At 53.0% G+C, this 20,127-nt stretch overlaps 2 protein-coding genes across 2 annotated transcripts in view; one reads left to right on the top strand and one right to left on the bottom strand.

Annotated features, from left to right (window-relative positions):
* Positions 1 to 3,193, bottom strand: part of VOLCADRAFT_100426 (uncharacterized protein) — a gene marked incomplete at both ends in the record, with an annotated part of 7,062 nt that extends 3,869 nt beyond the window's left edge. The window contains 5 exons of the mRNA XM_002959004.1: positions 140 to 784; positions 1,510 to 1,603; positions 1,865 to 1,908; positions 2,431 to 2,494; positions 3,110 to 3,193. Coding sequence (XP_002959050.1) covers positions 140 to 784; positions 1,510 to 1,603; positions 1,865 to 1,908; positions 2,431 to 2,494; positions 3,110 to 3,193 — 931 coding nt within the window. The remainder of the gene's footprint in view (positions 1 to 139; positions 785 to 1,509; positions 1,604 to 1,864; positions 1,909 to 2,430; positions 2,495 to 3,109) is intronic.
* Positions 3,194 to 6,639: 3,446 nt separating this feature from the next.
* On the top strand, positions 6,640 to 14,970 carry aoc1 (amino acid carrier 1; the record flags this gene model as incomplete). Its single annotated transcript, XM_002959010.1, has 11 exons — positions 6,640 to 6,721; positions 7,728 to 7,875; positions 8,150 to 8,225; positions 9,250 to 9,390; positions 10,177 to 10,359; positions 10,852 to 10,935; positions 11,323 to 11,430; positions 11,633 to 11,700; positions 12,704 to 13,017; positions 13,407 to 13,522; positions 14,803 to 14,970. Coding segments are annotated over 11 exons (1,488 nt in total), but the record flags the coding sequence as incomplete, so codon positions are not given.
* Positions 14,971 to 20,127: the final 5,157 nt, after the last annotated feature.

Genomic DNA, 20,127 nt, shown 5'->3' with positions numbered 1-20,127 from the left:
AATGCAAAATCCGGCTCCGGCCCGTAATCCTCATCCTCGTCATCGTCATCCAAGCCCGCTGCCACGGGCTTCGTCATCACGACGGCAGGCCGTGTCGTGGTGGTGATCAGCGGCTTCGTGGTCACCGTCGTAGTTGCACCGCCGCCACCGCCTCCAATACCGCCACCAGCGCCGGAACCAGCCGCCGACAGCACCGGAATCTTCAGCTTGAAAGGCAGACGCGGCGGCGCGGCAGGTCCCGAACGCGGGGCCCCGGGCGCCGCAGCTACAGCACCACTGCCGTTGCCGTTGCCGCCACCGCCATCCCGTGGAGCAGGCACACCGCTGCCACCGCCACCGCCGCCTCCACCACCACCAGCGGCACCGCCGCCGCCATCCTCTGGTCCCGTGGGCTCCCCTCGTGCGATCCTCGCTGCCAAGCTCGCCAGGTTACCCATCTTTAGCTTAATCTTCTTAATGGGCGGTCCCTCCCCGGAAGGCAGAGGTGCCACCAGCTGCTGGGGCGCCTGCGGAGGCGGCCCTGGCACGGGCGCTGGTTTCGGAGTCCCTCCTCCCCCTTTAGCTCCTTCCCCCCTGCCCACGCCCGCGGTACCGCCATTGGCACCCGCGCCTGCACCTCCCCTTTCACCGCCACCACCACCACCGCTACCTGCGTAGGCTTGATTGACCTGCAGAGCTATCATGCGAGCTTCTTCGCTGAGCCGTACTTTTGCTATGGCGCCACCGCCACCGCTTGATGGCGGCAGCGGCGGCCGTGCCTGGCCTGTAGGAGTGCTGTCGAGTCCTGTATCAGTAGCAGATGGACGGGTTACAGGGATAGATGTGGGCGTAGGTGCCGCGGCCCCTACGGAGTGGCTGGGTGTAGCTGCGCCGCGGCCAGCAGCTGCTGCTGCTGCGCGTGCGCCTGGCAGTGCGATTTTCAGCCTGGGGGGCGCCATGCTAGTACCGCCGGTTGAAGCCGGTTGAGCCGACACAGAAGTGGCTGGTCGCTTAAGGGGGGGTCCAGAAGGGGGCAGCTCGCCGCTGTCGGCGATGCCACCCATGGACGGTTCCTTGCGTTTCCTGTTCGGCGTCCCGGCTGTGGAGGCCGTCGGCTGCGCGGACGGAGCAATTGTGCTGCTGCTGGGCTCGGCCTGGCCAGAAGCCGCCTGGCCTGCTGCGCCGGGCAGCTTGAGCTTGAGCTTCATCTCGGTGTCCGCTCAGGAACAACCCAGCCGCTGGGCGCCCACGCTATTGGCCCATTCAATTTTTTTCTTTGGTCCGTAGGCCTCCGGCATGGGTCCGCTCAGGCGGCCCACTGCGGAGGCCAAGAACCTGCGCCAAATCGACCTGGCAATGGGACGCCGCGAAGAACACCGCGCGGTCAAATTCAAAGCTTGGTGGCTTGGCATGACTCTGCTTTTGGCAAGTGTGTTGGATTTATAAGATGCCAGCTGGCCAGCGAACTGGAGACCTTCAGAGATCCTACCAAAAATGAGTGCCGAGCAGGGATAACGCCAGGTGACTTACCAATAGGACGATTGCTCGTCCTTGTTGCCTTGTATATACAGTGTGAGTTGTGTGCGCGGAATGGCCGTACGGGAGAGCGGTTTCGCAGAGAGGTCTTGCATGGGCAGAACGTGTACGGCGTAGGTCCAGGAAGGGTCCTCCTGCCTTGCAAATTGCACTGTTTCACGCATTTGCAAGATACAGACAACTGCAGCATGAGCGCTCTATTATTTGAGTCGTTTGAGTTTGATATGTTGGTAGGAGTCGACCGCGCTGGTGCCTGTACTTTGTAGGGGTGTAACTTTTTTTCATCTGCAAGCAGACATAACTGCGAGACCTCCGCTCTGAGTACAACCTATCTTACCATTTTGCGCACCTGGCTGAACATAAGAATGACAAACACTTTTTGCTGCTCTTGGCCTGCGTTTGCCGTTGTGTGAATGCTGGGTGGTAAAAATTTAAGGGGCATGCTTTGGGATTCGTTTGAGGCCCAGCAGGAGCCGATACCACCGTGCATACTTTGGAGCCATCTGTGCCATTGCACTGTGAGCATGTTTTGGTCGAGGCACTTGGTGCATACTGCGTACAGCTGCGTATCATCTCGCACGACACTTCACAAGGCCCTCATATGCACCGATTCGACATGTGAACGGGTGCCACAGGTCAGGTATTTAGGCGTGTATCAACCTGGGTGCTCAGTCCGGGTGAGAGCAGCCTTGAGGGTACTTACCGGGCCCTGTATCTGTTGGCCTTTGCAACCGCTGGGGAGTTCTGCAATCCTCCACAACAATAAATATCGCCTATCACCACAAACATGCCATCACCGCCTATCGTAACCGGGTAACTTAGGGGACCCGCTTATAATAAGACACAAAATTGACGTGTTGGGTAGCGGACATTGCCGTTCCGCTTCCCCGGGCTTCTCACACCATCCGGACGCACCTTCGTGGTATTGCTCGTCCCTTTCCTCGTAGTCCTTCCTCCGGAATAAATATTGCAAGGGATTCTGGGCACGCAAGATGAGGAGTATGAGTAGGGTTGTGTTAATTTGCGTCCCGGGATACCAATCGGCACAATTAGATGGCTGCGTTTCACGTAAGGACGCCATATGGCATGGGCATGGCGATATATCGACAGTGGGTTTCTGGAATGGATAGGCCGGGCAGCGCTGGCGAAACACGGGCGCCGCAAAATTTAAGAGCGCAAACTAGCATACAAAGCTGAAGTCAAGATCCAACGGCTGCGATTACTAGCAACGGGGGTTCCGAAAGGGGGACGCGCATGCAAGTTGAACCATCTACAGGTTTTGATCCCGCCAGGACTAAAGAGCCTGCAGGCACCAGGGCAAGCGGGTGAATGATTGGAGGCCGACTATGTCTGCCTGACATGCTCTCTCTTCGGCTGCGGCCTGCAGAAGCGTCCTCTGCGTATTACTTTGCTCGTTCCCGTCGGTACAGCGGGCTGCTCAAGTACGCAGAGCTGGCCTCAGGCGCCATGCACGACCAGTGGGCACCGGTCGATACAGTTACCAGATAACCGTATCGTTGCGCTTTTGCATGAAATTTGCATGCAGAAGGCGATGTCGCATCCTATTTAGGCAGGGAACAACGTATTGCCGCACCAAAAGGCTCTTTGGCGGTGGAAGTCGATAGAACGACAGATTAGTCGACGTTACCGACCGAAATACCGAAATTTTGCCGGGCATTGTACCATTTATTCAGCCTCGACAGAAGCTCACCGGACACACAATGGCAGCCTGACGCCAACTTGTCCTCCGAAGTCCTCCCTGGCGCTTCTGGGCGTTCGCTATTACCCTCTACCGCAACCTCTTGCTCGAATTTATACTAACCAGCGATAAACATTTCCTCCGCCTTTGTTACCACCAGCGGACATCAGTATCATGTATACGCGGTAAACTGTGGGCAAAATCCATTTCCGCAAAGGTCGCCTGCTGTGTACGTTATCTTATACATTTTAAACGGCCGATCCATGTCGGCAATCGGCGAACGAGCAATGCTGAAATGGCATTACTGCAAAGGAAAGGATGCAGAACGATGTATCCGAGAACGAAGTCTCGAGCGCACTCAAGAGCCTCGTCGCGAAAAAGGTCCAAGCCGGGAAGCGTGCAGCCTTGTCGTAGGCTGCTGTGGACCTATTCGAGCGCGAACGACTTGCGCGAAGCAGGCCTGCGGAGGCTGCACTGCGCAGTATCATTCCAATTTTTTAATTGTGGGAAATGGCGAGCCTTGCATATCCACGTGGATTACATCACGTGCCTGTGTCGTTCCTACCAGACCTGTTCAAGACCACCGTCGGGCCCTGTCGGGGCAGCACCGGGCCTATTTATGAAATCTGAACGAGACCACACCTCAAGCGTGCATCATTATTGAGCCTTAGCCACATTGAACACTTTATTTGCGCCCATAAAGTACATGAGCCGTTCATTGGGTGTGCAATAAAACGCGGCAACTTCGCGAACCTCGTTTGACCCACCTGCACAAGGGTGCCATATTGAAAGATCTTTTCTTAGCTAATTATTTTGTCATTGCGTCTGCAAACCTCATTCCAAGAGCCTTCCTGAAGCAGGAAATGGACATCGCGGCCCCCGAAGGGCACCACGATGACTAAGGAACCGACGAGTTACAACGGACAAGGCCGCGTAGTTATAACTATTTGGAGATTGTGATTAATAATGAATTTCAATCACTTTGTATTGTATTCAGTATTTCCGCAAGCGGGCCATAATCGAAGAGGACCTTTAGGGTTCCCGCATGTAGGTCCTGCAAAGTGCCAAGAGCCGGGCAAAACGCTTGAGCAAAAACCCCTGTGTAATTGTGCAAGTTTGTGATACTTTCTGGTCACGAAAAATAGACGCAGAAGCCTGACATAGAGTCGTGCCCTGAAGCTCCATGCAACCATGGTAACAGGGACGCTTATCGTTTCTTAGGTTTGTTATTCATTCAAGTGTAGCTACGCTGTAAGAAACCTTCGCCTTACAAGGAATCCTGCAACGAAGAAGCGCGGTACGGAGCACGTGGCACCTCGTGGCTACACCTCTCGGTAAGCACCTGCGCACTCATAACGCTTCACCAAATTTTTAGCCCCTGTTCACATGGATGAGATATGCATTGAATTGGTATTACGTGTGAACTGGAGATGTACAGTCCACATGCACAGTATTACAGTTCTGAAGATTTCACACCTTTAAAAAGTTTTCATTATATTATCGCTGCAAAGTTTTCAGACGTTTCGCCTTCTAATGACTGTAGCCCTAGGGATACCTGGCAAATCTAATCAGCTTCGGCCATATGCGCAAACCCTTTGGTCAGCGAAATGATCAGTAGGAGCTGTTAAAGCAGTATCATCCAAATGGTAGATGCGCTGGCATGACTTGCCAACTTCACTTCGTGGAGGCGACGCACAAAGCGCTATGGCAGGCGACGCTTTCAAAGGCCAATTCGGAGGATGTTTTGGGCTTGCATCAGTGAATCCAAGCCAGACTAAAGGGGAGACATGTTACGGAGCCCGACCACTGGCACGGGTAAGTGGAAAGGACCAGGTGGAATTTTCGTTTACTCCGTATCGAAACATGCCCTACCTCGTATGAAATATATTAGTTACATCACCGTCGTCGGTAACTCCTTAGCGCCAGTATTACCTTCTGGATTGTCAATCGACTTGATTAATGCTGCGTGCATTGAGCAGCCCTCGCCGTGTTGGGTATTATCAGAATCTTGAGTGAAATTTTGCTTACGCATCTTGTTTGTGGCCTGTAGCATGGCCCTATGAAACCGCCATCTTGGCAGGTAAGTGCCCCCGTCACACTTCTCGAACACCGGGATCACTGTAACAGATGATCTCACCTGAAACCGAAATAGGAAAACTTACAGTACATATTGTCGGCCATTCGCTTGCCAAACCCAGTCAGGTCAATACCGGTTTAAGCGCGGTCATGAGGCGTTCAGGACATTTCGGGCACAGCAACAGCGAAAGTCCAGACATGCTAATATTTTGACGTTCCTCTTTTGTGGCCGCCACACGGCCCAGCGCAAAAGGCCCACCTTTGCCGCCGTCACGTATGCTTCCCATACATCGCAACTCATCGCCCAATCCTCCTCTATCAGTCCAAATCCACCAACCCACTGTAAGACGTTCATAAAGAGATTCGGACAGGTACAGACACGCACACACGCGCTTGTCCACCTCATACCCAACCACACTCCAGGCTCCGCACATCCCATATGAGTTGATAAATAAAGGATTACATTGTCACGGCATAGCTATGGTCACGTGATTACCACGACGAATACATGGCTGTGGACTGTGGAGCAGCATAATACGTACATATTGCACTCATACATACATACATACGTACGGTACGTACGTTCATTCATACGTACGTACATACATACGCAGGTGGGGGCACGTGCGCACACACGGGTATCCGGATGCATAAAAATCCACATATTCACCGTGATGGGGTCCTCCAACCCCCGTCTTTCTCTTCCCCTCCCCACACACGCCCGCAACCGTTGTCTCCATCATCAACCACGCAGAATCCCGTGGTGGTAAGCACCATGGGCGGCGGCGGCGTGAACAGCAGCAACCACGGCGGCGGCAGCAGCAGCCATGGCAGCAAACACCGGCGAAGCCACGGACCACGCTCGCGGGCGGGGAAGTGGGACGAGGTCAAGTTGTGGCAGATGGGGTACCGCCAGGTATGTACGGCACTGAGAGTACGGCATGCTCACAATGTGCAATGTGCCGTGTTGCCGTATCTCAAGGTCACACGTGGTGGGTACGGTCGCGTGATGCAGTTGCAGTTGCACTCAAGTTTCATGTGGGGGGTGTGTGCCGCGGCGGAATGCGGGCAGCGTCTTCCCGGCTCGGAATCCGTTGAAGCGTTGTTCCGTAATGAGAGGCAATCGACCACCTGCTGCTGCTGTCGGGGTGGCTGCGTGGCGAGACGGGGGGCGATAGGTGCTATGGGGTGCGACAGGGGCCTTATTATTGGCTAGCCATATTCCGCCATGTTGCCTAGATAGGAAATGTGTGTGTGTGTGTGTGTGTGTCGCCCTTGGACACGGCCCCCCCGCGTCATGATGTCTTTACTTGCTGGAAAAAACATATGGGAATTTGCTCCCATTTGCAAAGCAGGAACTTGCTCGCAACTTTACAATGCTCAACAACCTGGCCATCTCCACCTCCGTACTCTCGTTCTTCGTGCTGGCAGGTGAGGAGGGATATTGGCGGCCCCCACCGGGGAGTGGCCGTGATGGGCCGTGTTGTTGTGTGGCTGTGGATGGGCGCGATGGCGGGGGATGGCTGGTTGCTCGGCCACAGCGGCCGACACAATGCACCAAAGGGCCGTGGGCGGGTGCATTGCTGTGGCACTGTGGCACTATGTGACGGTGTGGTGGGGACGGTGGTGGGGTCGTGGTTAACGTCCAGAGCGCCGTACGAAACCCCACAATACGATATCTCTGGTGCTCTCCCGGGGGCCAGAGAACCCCCGGGAAAACGTCAATGCTCTCTGATGCCACCGGTGGGTTTTTCGCGTTATGTGGGAAGTCTTAATTGCCGTTGCAAGTACCGCTAATGTCGTTAGCGGGCTTTGGTGAGTCAATCAGCACGGGGCGGCATGGCGGCGGGCTTTTCTGGCGATGGACAGATTTCCGCGCATGAACGAATTTCCGTACATGCCGTACATTACCGAGTTGAATGCGTACCTTTGTTGCAGCATTTTTTTTAAAAGCAACGACTTACAGAGCGGGGAGGGGCATTGCGAACTGCTGAACGGGAATGACACGGACTGTATCGGCCATATTGGCCGTATCGGCGGAATCAGGCGTATCAGCCGTATCCGCCGTCAGAGGCCAGCAGCAGCGGAGGGCGGTTTTGAGGTGCCTGCACTAGTAACCTAGCTATGCATGCCCCCTTCCTACCCCGCACACCTCACTATACTGGAAGGTACAGCTAGCTCTTGGGATTCCGTAATGGCGTCATGCCCCGGGGATAACGGCGGAGGTTTGTCTGTATGTATGTCGTCGCCGAGCCCCGAGCACGTCTGGCTCGTTATCTCCGTTTCCTCCCAAGCAAAACACTGAGACTCGCCAGCCTTGCCCTTCTCCTGCTCTCCGTCGCTTCCCCACATTTCTCCTGTTCACGATGCAATTAATGAATAACACCCTAACCACCAAACCGGTCTGACTACGCTCCCATTGCTTTGGGTACGACAGACACGTACGGCAAGTATGGCCTGGCGTACGGCGGCCCCGTCAGCGTGATTTGGGGCTGGGTAATTTGCTCCGCCTTCAGTTTGGTGGTGGCGTTCTGCCTGGCTGAGCTGCTGTCCGCGTATCCAACAAGCGGCGGCATCTATTACTGGTGCGTTGCGGTTTTATTTAGGAGGATACGAATTTTAGGGTTGAAGTTCAAAGTACGATACTTCGTACATCGCAAATAATCAACTTGGCTGCGTAACAACATCAAGGTCAATACGGTTCTTGGGGATCGCAAAAAACCGATTAAGGATTGACGACCAGCAAATCGTTGGTTTCATAATACAAGTTGCTGGACTTGGACTTGCAATTGCAAGTAGCTTGCAAGCTATATTGCCTTCTGGGCAGGTAAACCCGATTCTGGCCCGCTGTGTGCGTAGGTCCTGGGTTCTGGCGCCTGTACGGCATCGTACGGCTATTTGCTGGATGGCTGGATGGCTCAACCTGCTAGGACAGGTAGGAGGGTGGCGGCCGCTGTATGTATGTTGTTACAGGGTGGTTAACTTCGCCAGCGGCCCCCTTTCCCGGGGCAGTCCCTGCTCTCCCCTGCTAGAGGGGCACCCTAATCCGTCACCCCATCCGACTTCAGAATATATTCGTTGGGTTCGGCAACTCACCATCAGCATCCAACCAAATCTAGCGGATCAACGGCGCATCAACTTAGTTCCTGGTCAGCTCGCAAATTGATTTTATCACTTCCTACACCGTCCGTAAGATGGGGGGCCACCTCCCATTTCATCACTCCTCAAACACCCGAGGAGCCGGCAGGCGGATTTGAACCCGGGTCGACTGGGTCGACTGGGAGCAGAAGTCAGGCCTTAACCTCTGCCAGCCGCCTGCTGTATGTCTGTAGGTGTGTCAGTGGTTGCTAGGAGGGTGTCCTAGAGATTTCCTCCAGCTGAGGCCCCATCTCTCTCTCCCCTCCAGGGGAGGCCTTTTCTTCTCTTCCCTCTCTTTTGTCCCTGCACGACATCGCATTACCTGCCACACTCTTCTCGAACCATCAGCACCATCGAACCATCGAACCGTCAGAATTGACGCGAGCGACGTAAAAGCGCATCCCGAACCATCCAGGCGAGGGTTCAGGATCCCAAGAAAAAAGAAAGCACTCTGAAGGGGTAACTGAGGGCAAAAGGGCAGGGGAGTTGACCTCAAACTGGCCTCCCCAACAGCTTTTCCCTACCCTACAAAACCCTACCACCGTAGACATTTCTCTCAAGCGGCTAAGATCATTTACACACGTGCACACGTGCATACATACAGAGACACACACGCACACGTATACAAAACTCTGGCTCTCTGCCCCTTACTCAGACTCCCCACATACCGACAACCCTTGGGCCTTCGGCTCGTATGAGTGGTTTACAGGTATGGGGTCACGCACCCCCAGCCATGTAACACACACACACACACACACACACACACACACACACACACCAGAAGCCTCCCCCGCTCGCCCCGAAACCTCCCGGCCTGCCAGGTGGCTTTCACTGCGGGTCTGGAGTACAGCCTCGCCGAGGCCATCGCAGGTGTCGTGTTCCTTCAGACCGGGGGCCCGTCGGGTAGCGGACTGCGGCTGTCTAAGACGGCGCTGTTTGGAATCATGGCGCTCATGTTACTGGTGAGGCGGGGTGCGGTACAGTGTGCTGGGGGGTGGGGTGGGGTGGGGGGCTGCCGGGTGGAGTAGGCTGGATGATCATTGCTGTGCGTCTGGGTGGGCAAGGAGGAACTAGGGGTGCATGGGGAGTGGCTGGGGATGGCTGCCGTGCCGTGCCGTGCCGTGCCGGGTTTGGAGGACGCGTATACACCAGGCACACCAACACGAACACCCGAAGGCCCTGATGCCCTCTGCGATGTGCCGTCGCCCCGCCGGTCCCACGGCCTCCCCAGCCGGTCCCACGGCCTCCCCAGCCGGTCCCACGGCCGCCCCAGCCGGTCCCACGGCCTCTCCCGCCGCCATGTACCAGCTCCCCTTCACCTGTTAGCGTCCGGGCTCGTTTCCTTGGCAGCGATCCTCCTTGGCGGCTGATGTGCCGCCGTCCTGCAGGACGGAAGGAAAGGCCCGGTCAGATACTTGTAACATACTCACACATACTCACACATACTCACATAGACTCTCGCACGCACATACAGGCATACATACACACACATCGGTAAGGGATTGATCTCGTGTGCCATCCTCGCCACTTACTTCCTGCGGCGTTGTGAATGAAACGCTGAGCCGAAGGGGGCTGCTCGAGCCATTGGGCCCTCTGCTTGCACTGTGGGGGCCACTCAGCTTTATGTAACATTGGGAAATGTTGGCCGACAAGAGCATGCACACCGCTAGGGCTGCTTTCTGCAACTACATGCAGTCCTATAGCTGTGACCTAAACTGATGTGCCCCATGCGTGTTGCCGTACCGCAGGTTCACTCCATCCTCAACTCCCTCACATCCGCCATTACCGCCTTCACAAATATGGTGTCATTCTTTTGGCACGTGATTGCCACTCTGGCGCTTTGTACGGTAATACTGCTTACCGCGCGGCCGCTCAATTCAGCGCAGTACGTTTTGACCACGTGGGCGTCCGACATGGGGGAACATGGTACGGTAGGGTATCGTACTGTACGGCGGAAAGGTAGTGGTGGTAACCTGGCGATTTGGTGAAATTGTGGTACACGTGCAGGAAACGCATGCTGTTGTACGTCAGGGTTTTATAACACGGTGTACTGCAGGATGCCAGATAGGAGGGTTATGCGCGGGTCAGCCCGCGCACCATGTTTTGTATAGAATGGGACCTTCCTTCGCTTTTATCGCGCTTTAGTTTGTTGGCGTCGTCGTTGGCGTATATGCATATGCACATGTGCACGTGTGTACATGTGTGCAGATGTGTAGGTGAACGAAGTTATTCAAAATGCAAAAGGCGCGAAAACTCCAAGGGGGCCCCCATACGTAAAAACCCAGATCCAATGCCGCGCTACAGTTCCATCCCTGTCCATCCACAGTACACTGTTCTCCCCAAAATAACCTCTCGTCTTTAATTCCATTTTACAAGTTTTCTTTGTGTCCTGTGGTTCATTGCGTTCCCGATCAGGCATCAAGAGCCCCGGCTACACCTTCCTAATGGGGCTGCTCATGTCACAATGGACCATCATGGGCTATGACGCCAGCATCCATGTTGTGGAGGTTAGTTGGTCGTTTATAGTTGGTACGCCACAGTACGGCAGTAATAATTGGACAGTTGCACCTGTCTGCTCCCCTCTTATCGGCCTTGCTAATTACGGGGTTTGGGCTCGTCAGCCCTCAGGCAATTAGCTCGCCGCGTGGTTTTCGTGGGTGTTGCAGGAAAAAGGAATTCGGGGTCTTCAATGCTGGTGCCGTACATCTGCTAGCTGCCTGGGGTCGTTTTTTATAAGTCCTTGATAACGGGGTTGGGTTTAGGTTGGGAAAGGAGTACAGCAGCTCGGCCGTAGTTATGGTAGTTCTGTTACGGTCCTGCCGTAAAGCGGCATTGTCACACGGCCCATGTCGTACCATCTCGTCCCATGTCGTACTTTGGTTACTATGAAACAGGAAACCATCGACGGCGAGAACGCCGGCAGCTTGGCACTTGTGGGCTCCGTATGCGCGTGTAGTGGCCTGGGCTTCGTGCTGCTGCTGAGCCTCACTTTCGCCATGCCGGTACGGACAAATTCGTACAGCGGGCGCGTACAGCATAATCCTTGTTGGACTGTCACTTGTGCAAAATTTCCCTGTCCAACACTTGGCCTCATCATATGTTTGATATTATTCCTTTTCCAATCCCATGGTGAACCCCTCTCGCTGTTCTGTGTGTGTTCATTCCCTTCTGCCTTCCCAAAAATACCTTCCTTGGCCCTGCCAGAGCATGTACAACATTCTAAATCAGGACAATGCTACGGGAGGTCATGGAGCCATTCTGCAGCTCCTTTGGTGAGTGTCTTGTGATGTCCGAATGGGAGCCGAAGCATCCTTTACGGGTTTATCTGTCACCCCTTTCCCCCTGTCAAAGAACCTGTATGTCCGGATAGGGCGGGTAGGGTAGATTGTCATTCATCTCGGCCCTGAATTACCGTATTGCCGCGAATGTTTTGATACGCAAATTTCTTTAAAATCAAAATGGACTTTTTCTTTATTTTGGTGAGCTAAAACTTTTTTACAAATCCGTGTAGGGGTTTCTTACAGCTTATTCGCCTGCATAATAAAAAGTCCACAGAAGCTGCAACTGGCTTCCAAGTAGCTGCAGCAGCTGCTGCAGCTGCTACACCGCAGGGCAACTCTGCACGTCCTGTCAAAACTCTATAGCTCGTCCTCCGAATAATTTTGCAAAGCAAACAGCTCAAAGACTGCGCCTGTACGGGCTTCCCGCCTAGGCACTGACTTTGTTTACTTTTATAGCAATCGTTTTCTTATAAAATAATCAGTTATAAAAACAATTGCGGCAATACGGTATTAGATAATTATTGTTTTATTCGTCTGGATACTTGTGGACATTTGTTGAGGCGCGACTTTGTAACACTGAAGCGACCCAGCCGGCTACGTATGGGCGTAACATTTTAACACTTATATATTGGATCTTCCCTCGTTACCGAATAATGGAAGGTTCAAAATGCTGTAGGACGGTGACGGTCCCTTTGAAATGACCTACCGGGGTGGAATCGTCGCCGGCCACCGGTCTGGCCTTTTTCACAATACGGTGGTATTGGGCGCTGAACCCGAAAACGTCACTGATTTCATTTAAGTCGGCACACATGGGTGATGAGAAGGATGAAGGCGCCCCGAAACATGGGGAAGGTAGGGACAGCCGGGGCTAGCTAGCGTCTACTGGTGAAACCCTATACACACACCCCAACCCACACAATGCTACAACAAAGCGCCTTTTACAGGATCTACTACTACGTTACCACACATCACTATCCTCGCTGTGCTGCCGTAGGGACGTGTTTAAAAAGCGGTACGGAAATGGGTACGGCGCGCTCGGCCTGTCGTACATCCCCCTGATTGGCCTGTTCTTCTGCGCCAACGCGTCGCTGTGTGCAAATGCGCGAATGGCTTACGCCTTCAGCCGCGACGGCGCCATGCCGGGGGCGCGCATCTGGCGGCGACTGACCCAGCGGTCACGGTTACCTGTCAAGGCTTGCTGGCTGATGGCGCTGCTGGCGCTGCTGCTGGGGCTGCCATGCGTGTACAATGACTTGTTCTTTGCCACTGTGAGCGCTGGAAGCGTTGTGGCGCTGTCTCTGAGCTATGGTGAGAGGGTTGTCGCTGTGGAGGTAGAGGTCGGAGAGAAGGGGGGCCTACTGGGGGAAGGTCTACCCTAGATGCAGTACTACTGGCGATAAAGAATAAGTAAACTGTGAGGAGGCCAACAAATACAGGAGACCAACAATGCCCGTGCGCTGCACAACCAGAGGGCGGAGTCCACCAGTGAAATGGAAAGGATCCAGGACTTAGGGTTCCGCGACTTGCTAGGCCGGTGCGATTAATCATAACACCTCATCAGCGGCGCCAATGCAAGAACTGCATGAACTTTCTCGCGAATGTAGTAGTATTAACTGCGACCTCGCCGTAACGGTCCATAATTCCGCTGCCACAACCCACTGCCGTCGGCCGCACTACCTCCACCCCTGCTGCTGCAGGCATCCCCATATGCCTTCGGATTTTCCACGACAAGCATAGCTTTCTTCCGGGGCCCTTCAATTTGGGCCGGGCAGGCAGAACGCTGGCGGTCGTGGCGTGCTCCTGGATCTTGCTGGTGGGTATCCCTCCTTTCAAAAAACCTGAAAGTTGCTTGAAAGCTTTAAGTTGTCGGACGATAAGGTCGCAATACTTCACGACGCGAATTGGATGGATCGAGGCTAGCTGGGTTTACGACCTACCAAAGGTAGAGCAATATAGAATATAGAATATCCATACACAGATATTGGTTGCAATTTAGATTTATTCGTGTGGTTGATAGTAATAAGATGGATGCTTGTTACAAGTAGTAGGTGGTGCTGAGCTCGAAAAATTCACGGACTTCGCAGAAGTCGGCATGGGTGAGAAGGATGAGGGTGTCCCCGAACATTGGGGAAGGTAAGGACAGCCAAGCTAGTGGCCATGGGTGTGACTGTGGCCATGACTACTACTAAAATACCGATCGGCCGATGAGGGTCCCGTAATAGTCCGGAATACAATAAGTAGTCCGTCAGAAGCTGTAGAAGTCTCGCTGTTCGGAAGTATTGCCCGTACGGTATGAAGGGATTGCGTAGTCCTGCACACCCCGCTCTTCAGAAATTGCACAAGAGGAGACTCGAACTCCCGCTCGCACAAGAGGAGACTCGAACAGATCTATCTTAGTCCCACTTACATGCATAGTATTCATCTTCGTACCAACTATAGTGATACATACCAGTGCCGACAACAGCTTCATATATCGCAGCTCTACTAACTACCTAACACACGAAGTAACTAAAATAAATAATTAATTTTTTCTTATCTTACAGAGATATGCAAGAAATGTTACAAAAGCTATTGCAGCAACGTACTTAGCTTACATCTGTCACAGATTTGGAAATTCCGAAAATCTGCGCCCGAACAGCTCAACAGTGGCAGTTAAATGTCAATCTTACACCTCCAGAAAGTTAATTGCTAACTAGAAATCGTGTGTGAATTAAAGGATGTACTCCTAGTATGTAGCTTACTTCATACGCATTTAAGACCATTGCCACGCCAAAACGAAACCTGCCTGCATCATTCCCAACGTCCTTCTACGGGCCAGACTGATTGCAATCAACCAATATGATCAAACCTGAATATCTGAGGCTCGAGGCCAACCGTGATATGACGACTTCAATGAAACAACGACCGGAAACAATTATAACTGCATCATGTGCCCAATATAAAAAAAATCAGCGAAGCTGATCCCCCCTACGTAAGTATACTTCATCACACAATCATACAGTAAGTGTCCACTGCTGCTGCATCTCTCAGGATATCACTTTGTCCTTTGTCGTGCATGTGGTGATTCCCACAACCTCCTCCCCTCTCCTGCAGACGAGTCTGGTATTCACGCTTCCTACATCCTACCCTGTGACGCCGGGCTCGGCCAACTACACCGCCGCACTCATCATGGCAGTACTGGCAGTGGCCGCAGTGCTGTTCTACGCGCCTGGTTTCGGAGGCAAAGTTTGGTTCACGGGGCCAGCACCCAACCTCGATTAAACGTATTGTTTGTCATCGTGTCACAAAAAAGTATGTCTTCAAAACTTGTCAGCCGCACCACCTGGGGGAGAGCTCTGTCCCTACCAGCGCTCGGATGTTGGTCATTTGGAATCTATTTGATGCTGCAGAGGTGTGTCGGGGAGAGGCAATATAAAAAGCAGCCAACTCTTCACAAACGAAAACCCAGAAGTAATTTATGCATCAAACAGTCCCCCGGAACCTGAAATAATATGGTATAATGGGCAGCAGTCACCACATCATTTAGGAGTGGCTGCACACGTAAGGCTGGCCCACCTGCAGGCTGGCCAGCTGGCTGCTATGTTTCCCGCCTAGCATTTGGCCATGCGCAATCACATCTGACGAACGTGCGTGCGTGCGTGAGCTATGCTAATATATTAGGCGTCGGCGAGGGCAGCAAGTGGACAGTCAGGTGTATGTGAGCAGTCGACCTCGGCTGGCAGCGTGCTGCGCAGTGTTGATTTTGGCGTGCGCGTCTGTATGTGGCTTTTGATCCTCCCCTCCTTCACTTTCCTTCACTTTCCCGAGGGTTTCGATGCGGAATACGGACAGCTGCGGTAAAGCGGGCCAATCATATATATTCCCACAGAGGGAGGCGTGCGCTCTACCATTTCACATTCTGCTGAAATCCTCTTCTTTTGACACAACGCGCCATGCGTTGGGCGGCGGGCGTCATTTACATAAGCCTATTCTTGACCTGGCTTGGTCGGATCGGGGTCGGGGTCGTCCGGGATTTACATCCTGTTGTTTGGTGAGCTGGGAGTGACCACCCGGCAGATCGATATGATCTGATCGACTCGCTCTCTTATCGCTCTCTTATCGGATAAGAGATATGTATACATACGTAGGGAAGGCACCGACCACAAAGCCTTTGGGGCCCAGCCCGGCGCTCGCGGATTTGCATCTTATGGTGGTTGGTGCTGCTTTCCCTGCTTCTATAGCTAGCTGTAGTTTCGGTGCACCATTGTGCTCCTTTCCTGTCCTCACTGTGGCTTGCAGACTACTAATAATAGGTGCCCTGTGACCCGTTTTGACTTGCTTGCGTACTTTATATTGCAACTTAAATGCAACTTGACCGTATTTGTTGAGTCGTGCTTTGGTTGGTCGCAGTAAAAGGAGTATATGTCCTCGGCCACCTTCAGATGTTGATATAAAACTGGTTTCGGTATACAATGCTTGTTCGGTTGTTTGGTTTGTTAGTTGTTTGTTTTCTGGTTGTGCTACCCATGCATTTCAGTTATCTTGATGCTGTTTAACCGTTGCAACGTCTCAAACGGTGCGTCGTGCTACCTAGCTTGCTAGCCAGCTGGATCGACGGATGGACGGATCGGTGGCCTACAGGAGAGCTAGTATGTAGCTATTTAGGCAACGCGGTTCTGGACGGTACGAATGGGCGCATGGTGAGCCAGTAAACGGCGTATACACGGGGATGGACGGTTGTTGAGTGATTAGAAATATAGCACAGTATGCATTGAGTAGATGCATGGCAAGCAGGCATGTCAGGATGCCATACATACAAGTTGCTGAGGTGATTGAACGAAGAACACCACGGAGTTTGGTGAGTGGGCCACACACGCACTCGCATGCACACATGCACAGCTGTAGCTACATGCACATCCACACGCACGCGCGGCGACGGCAGAGCGAGCTGGCCCGCGCGCGGCTAAGGTGTGATGGGCTGCTGCAGCAGCTACATAACTCTTAACAACCCCAATGACGATGGTCGTCGCAGGCAAAGCTGCTCATTCGCGGATGCCTAGAATGCCCGCGGAATGCGGCTGTGCATATCAGGGAGGATGTGTTACGTTTCATGAACCGATAAGCTGCGAGGAGGAAATAGCGAGGAAGGGTGTGTATAGTCAGGGCTCAGTAGTTGCAGGTGATGACATGCAAAGTAAGTCACAGCACATGCTGGGTGCCGGTGGGGAGCGACAGCTCCTAGCCTAGTAGTAGGCGGTGCAGTATTGGAGCTTTACATGTGAGTGGCATCCGTACATACGTGCATGAGCACAAGCACTAACTGTAGTAGCTGGCCGCTGATGAAAAGGCCTCTCGAGATGCTGGTGGACGCGCTTAGCGTGTATTTGTAGACGTTATCTATGTCGTACAGTGTACCGGCTACTACAAGAACACACATAACTGGATGGATGTGCTCTTCAGGTTCTCCACGGCGGCTATGAGATCGTGCAGAGCCAACCTAAACTTCCAGGCTACTTAACTGGTTTGAAGTGTACTGTCCCCTCCCCGGCCGGCCTCTCTAGCTGCTCGGGGGGGAGAGTCGCGTCGGCGGCGGTTGCTACATCACATAGCACTGGTTCATAAGTAATAGTCCTGACACATGTAAACAGCGCTGTACTGGGGCATTGGGTCACTATTACCTACCTGTTGCCGTAGTATGATGTGTGAAACAGGGGGGTGTATCTTCGCCCGTGGCAGCTACCCTGCGAAACCCTGCCTTCCCCGGTATTTGGGGGCACCCTCATCCAGTCACCCTAGCCAATTTCTCAGTGGATCGCTCAGGTTCCGCACCCACCACCAGCATCCAACGGAATCTGCCGGGTCGACAGCGGCCCAATTCCATTCCTGGTCGGCTCGCGGGTTAACTTTATCCCAGGTCACCACCGTCCATCAACTAGGGGCGCAATGCCTTCCACCATCGGAAGGACTTTTGACCCTAATGGGTATGTAGTATGATTGTAACGATGGCTAGCAGTAGCAGCATTATTGGTGGCGCGTACTTAACTAGCTCTACCTTTCTGCTACCTTCCTTCTACCGCCTAAGCCGAAGCAAGCTTATTAAGCCAGCTGCTTAAAGCGGTGACTTGGCTGCCGCCGTGCCGCCTGGCACGGCGGCAAGCTGCCTATTCTGTTAGTTCTCAAGCAGGGCCGCAGGCCTGCTTCCATGTACACTCGCCATGTATACGTGTGCCATAGCAACAAGCAAACCGCGCAGCTGCCGTGCATGTGGCCAATGGTTGATGGGGTATATAGCTAATTCATATGTCTAGGTGTCTTAGCGGCCTGGCGGCGTTGAGTTGAGAGAAGAATGACTCAAGTTTTTCTGGTTGTTAGCTGGTAAGGAGTATGTGCTATATCGTGTCGTATTGTTTGCCACTGGCTAGTGGGACGTGGGCTCGTACATCGGCTCTGTATCCGCCAATCCTTGCCGGTACTCTTCATTTTTAACAGGCAGCGAACAGTTCTTTTTACCGGAGGATGTATTAGTTAGGTTTCAACAGCGCATTTCGAACCCGTCCTAATCCGCTGCAGTTGACGGTTGGCGGCGGCTTGTGACGGCCGTTGTTTTGGTGTTTGGGCGCGCAGTTGTGTTATAACGTTTTTGGGTTTGGGTTGCTTGCTTGGCGACTGGGTACATTATGATGGTGGCTTGGGAGTTGGTGTTATTAATACTACATGCTTTTCTTTCAAAACAGTCGTATGTATGTATGCATATATGTATGTTGTTACAGGGTGGTATAGCTTCACCAGCGGCCCCCTTTCCCGAGGCAGTTCCCTGCTCTCCCCTGCGAGAGGGACACCCTAATCCATTCACCCCATCCGACTTCGGAATGTATTCGTTGGGTTCAGCAACTCACCACCAGCATCCAACTACATCTAGCGAGTATACTACGCGTACGTGCATGAAGAAATCCTCGGAAGGAAGAAAGGAGGACAGGTCCAGTCCGAAGCCGGCCACCTCGGCCACCTGGGCCTGGAAGCCGTCATGGGTCAATAGGACCGAGCCAACAACCACCAATGGGCAAGAGCTCGCGTGCGTTACATGAATACCTCATGCCAGGTTCCAAACTTGGTGACGACATCTTCTAGTAGTGGAGGTCTGGGAAAAATAACGGATGTGCAACTGTTGTAGCGCGTTAGAGCGTTACAGAACTTAATCGCTGTATGATTATGTAAGGTTAGACACGCACTTGAGATACCTACAGACACATCGGTTCGAGCAACCGATGTAGATCTGAAGAGACATCGTACGATAGAAGTTGTTGCGGCCTCCTAAGCAACGAGTATTTATACTCGGGAGGGAGCCTGGATAGAACATAGGGATGCATCCTTCCGATGTGGTATCCGGACAAATCCGGGAGACTTTGTCAAAAAATAAAGCAAACTCTGATCCAAAAAATATACAAACATTAGTATTCGTCACTTGCACAAGCGTCAAACGTAATAATGCCCATTTTGGGCTGCAATTGTCGCAAAGCTTGCCGGATCGATTCGCATGCGCGAGCACGTAATTTTGAGATTCTAAACGCCTTTCAATTCTAAAATCGTCATCATCGTGGTGAATCCCAGCCTGCTGGCCACTTGGCAGCTGGGCAAGGAGGGTAGGATCCGGGCTGGAATTAGGGAGGAGCTCTGTCGCAGAATTAGCCTGGATTTTATTCCTGACAAAAGAATTGGTCTGCCGAGGTCTGGAATTGTTCTGGCGGACTCGCCGGAGGTATTCGAATTGCGCTGTGGAGCCTCGGAATTGGGCTGTGCTGGGCCTGAATTGGCCTGTCCGGGTGCCGAATTGGCCTGTCCGGGTGCCGAATTGGCCTAACAGGGTATTGAATTAGCCTGACAGGGTATCGAATTGACCTGTTCGGGGTGTCAAATTGGCCTGACAGGGTATCGAATTAGCGTGTTCAGGGTGTCGAATTGGCTGTCAAGTTGGCAGGATTGGCTCGGGCTGGCATCCAAAAGCACATGACTTTTAAGGAATTTACAGAAAACTTTGCAAGAGGACCGCTTACAAGTGCCTCATGTGCGTATTAGTTTCGATCCCACGACATGGAGTGGGAAAACTTGCACACCTGGTTACCGTACTCTGGCACTACTACTACTACGGGAGGCAAGCACTCAGGGCCACGACTGCATTACCCAGTCAAGTCAGCCACCGAGGTCCCACTGTTTTCCCACCACACTTCATCGGCAGTTCGTCCAGTTTATCCCACAACACTCGTATGCATGAATAGGTTCGGGTGGAAACAACGACAAATCTCTGATACACCGCTAAACTCAGTACCACGAGCTACATTGAAAACAAATGAAAATGCAGATGTCTGCCGAGAAGAATATGTTCACCATATGCAATCTATGCCTTAATCCATCGAGCTCTCCGTTGGGCGGGGCATGGCCCAT

The sequence above is a fragment of the Volvox carteri genome (genome assembly GCF_000143455.1).
Source record: "Volvox carteri f. nagariensis unplaced genomic scaffold VOLCAscaffold_118, whole genome shotgun sequence".
In the NCBI taxonomy this organism is placed as follows: domain Eukaryota; kingdom Viridiplantae; phylum Chlorophyta; class Chlorophyceae; order Chlamydomonadales; family Volvocaceae; genus Volvox; species Volvox carteri.
Note: the sequence above shows the minus strand (reverse complement) of the source record. Positions and strands in the feature narration are given on the sequence as shown.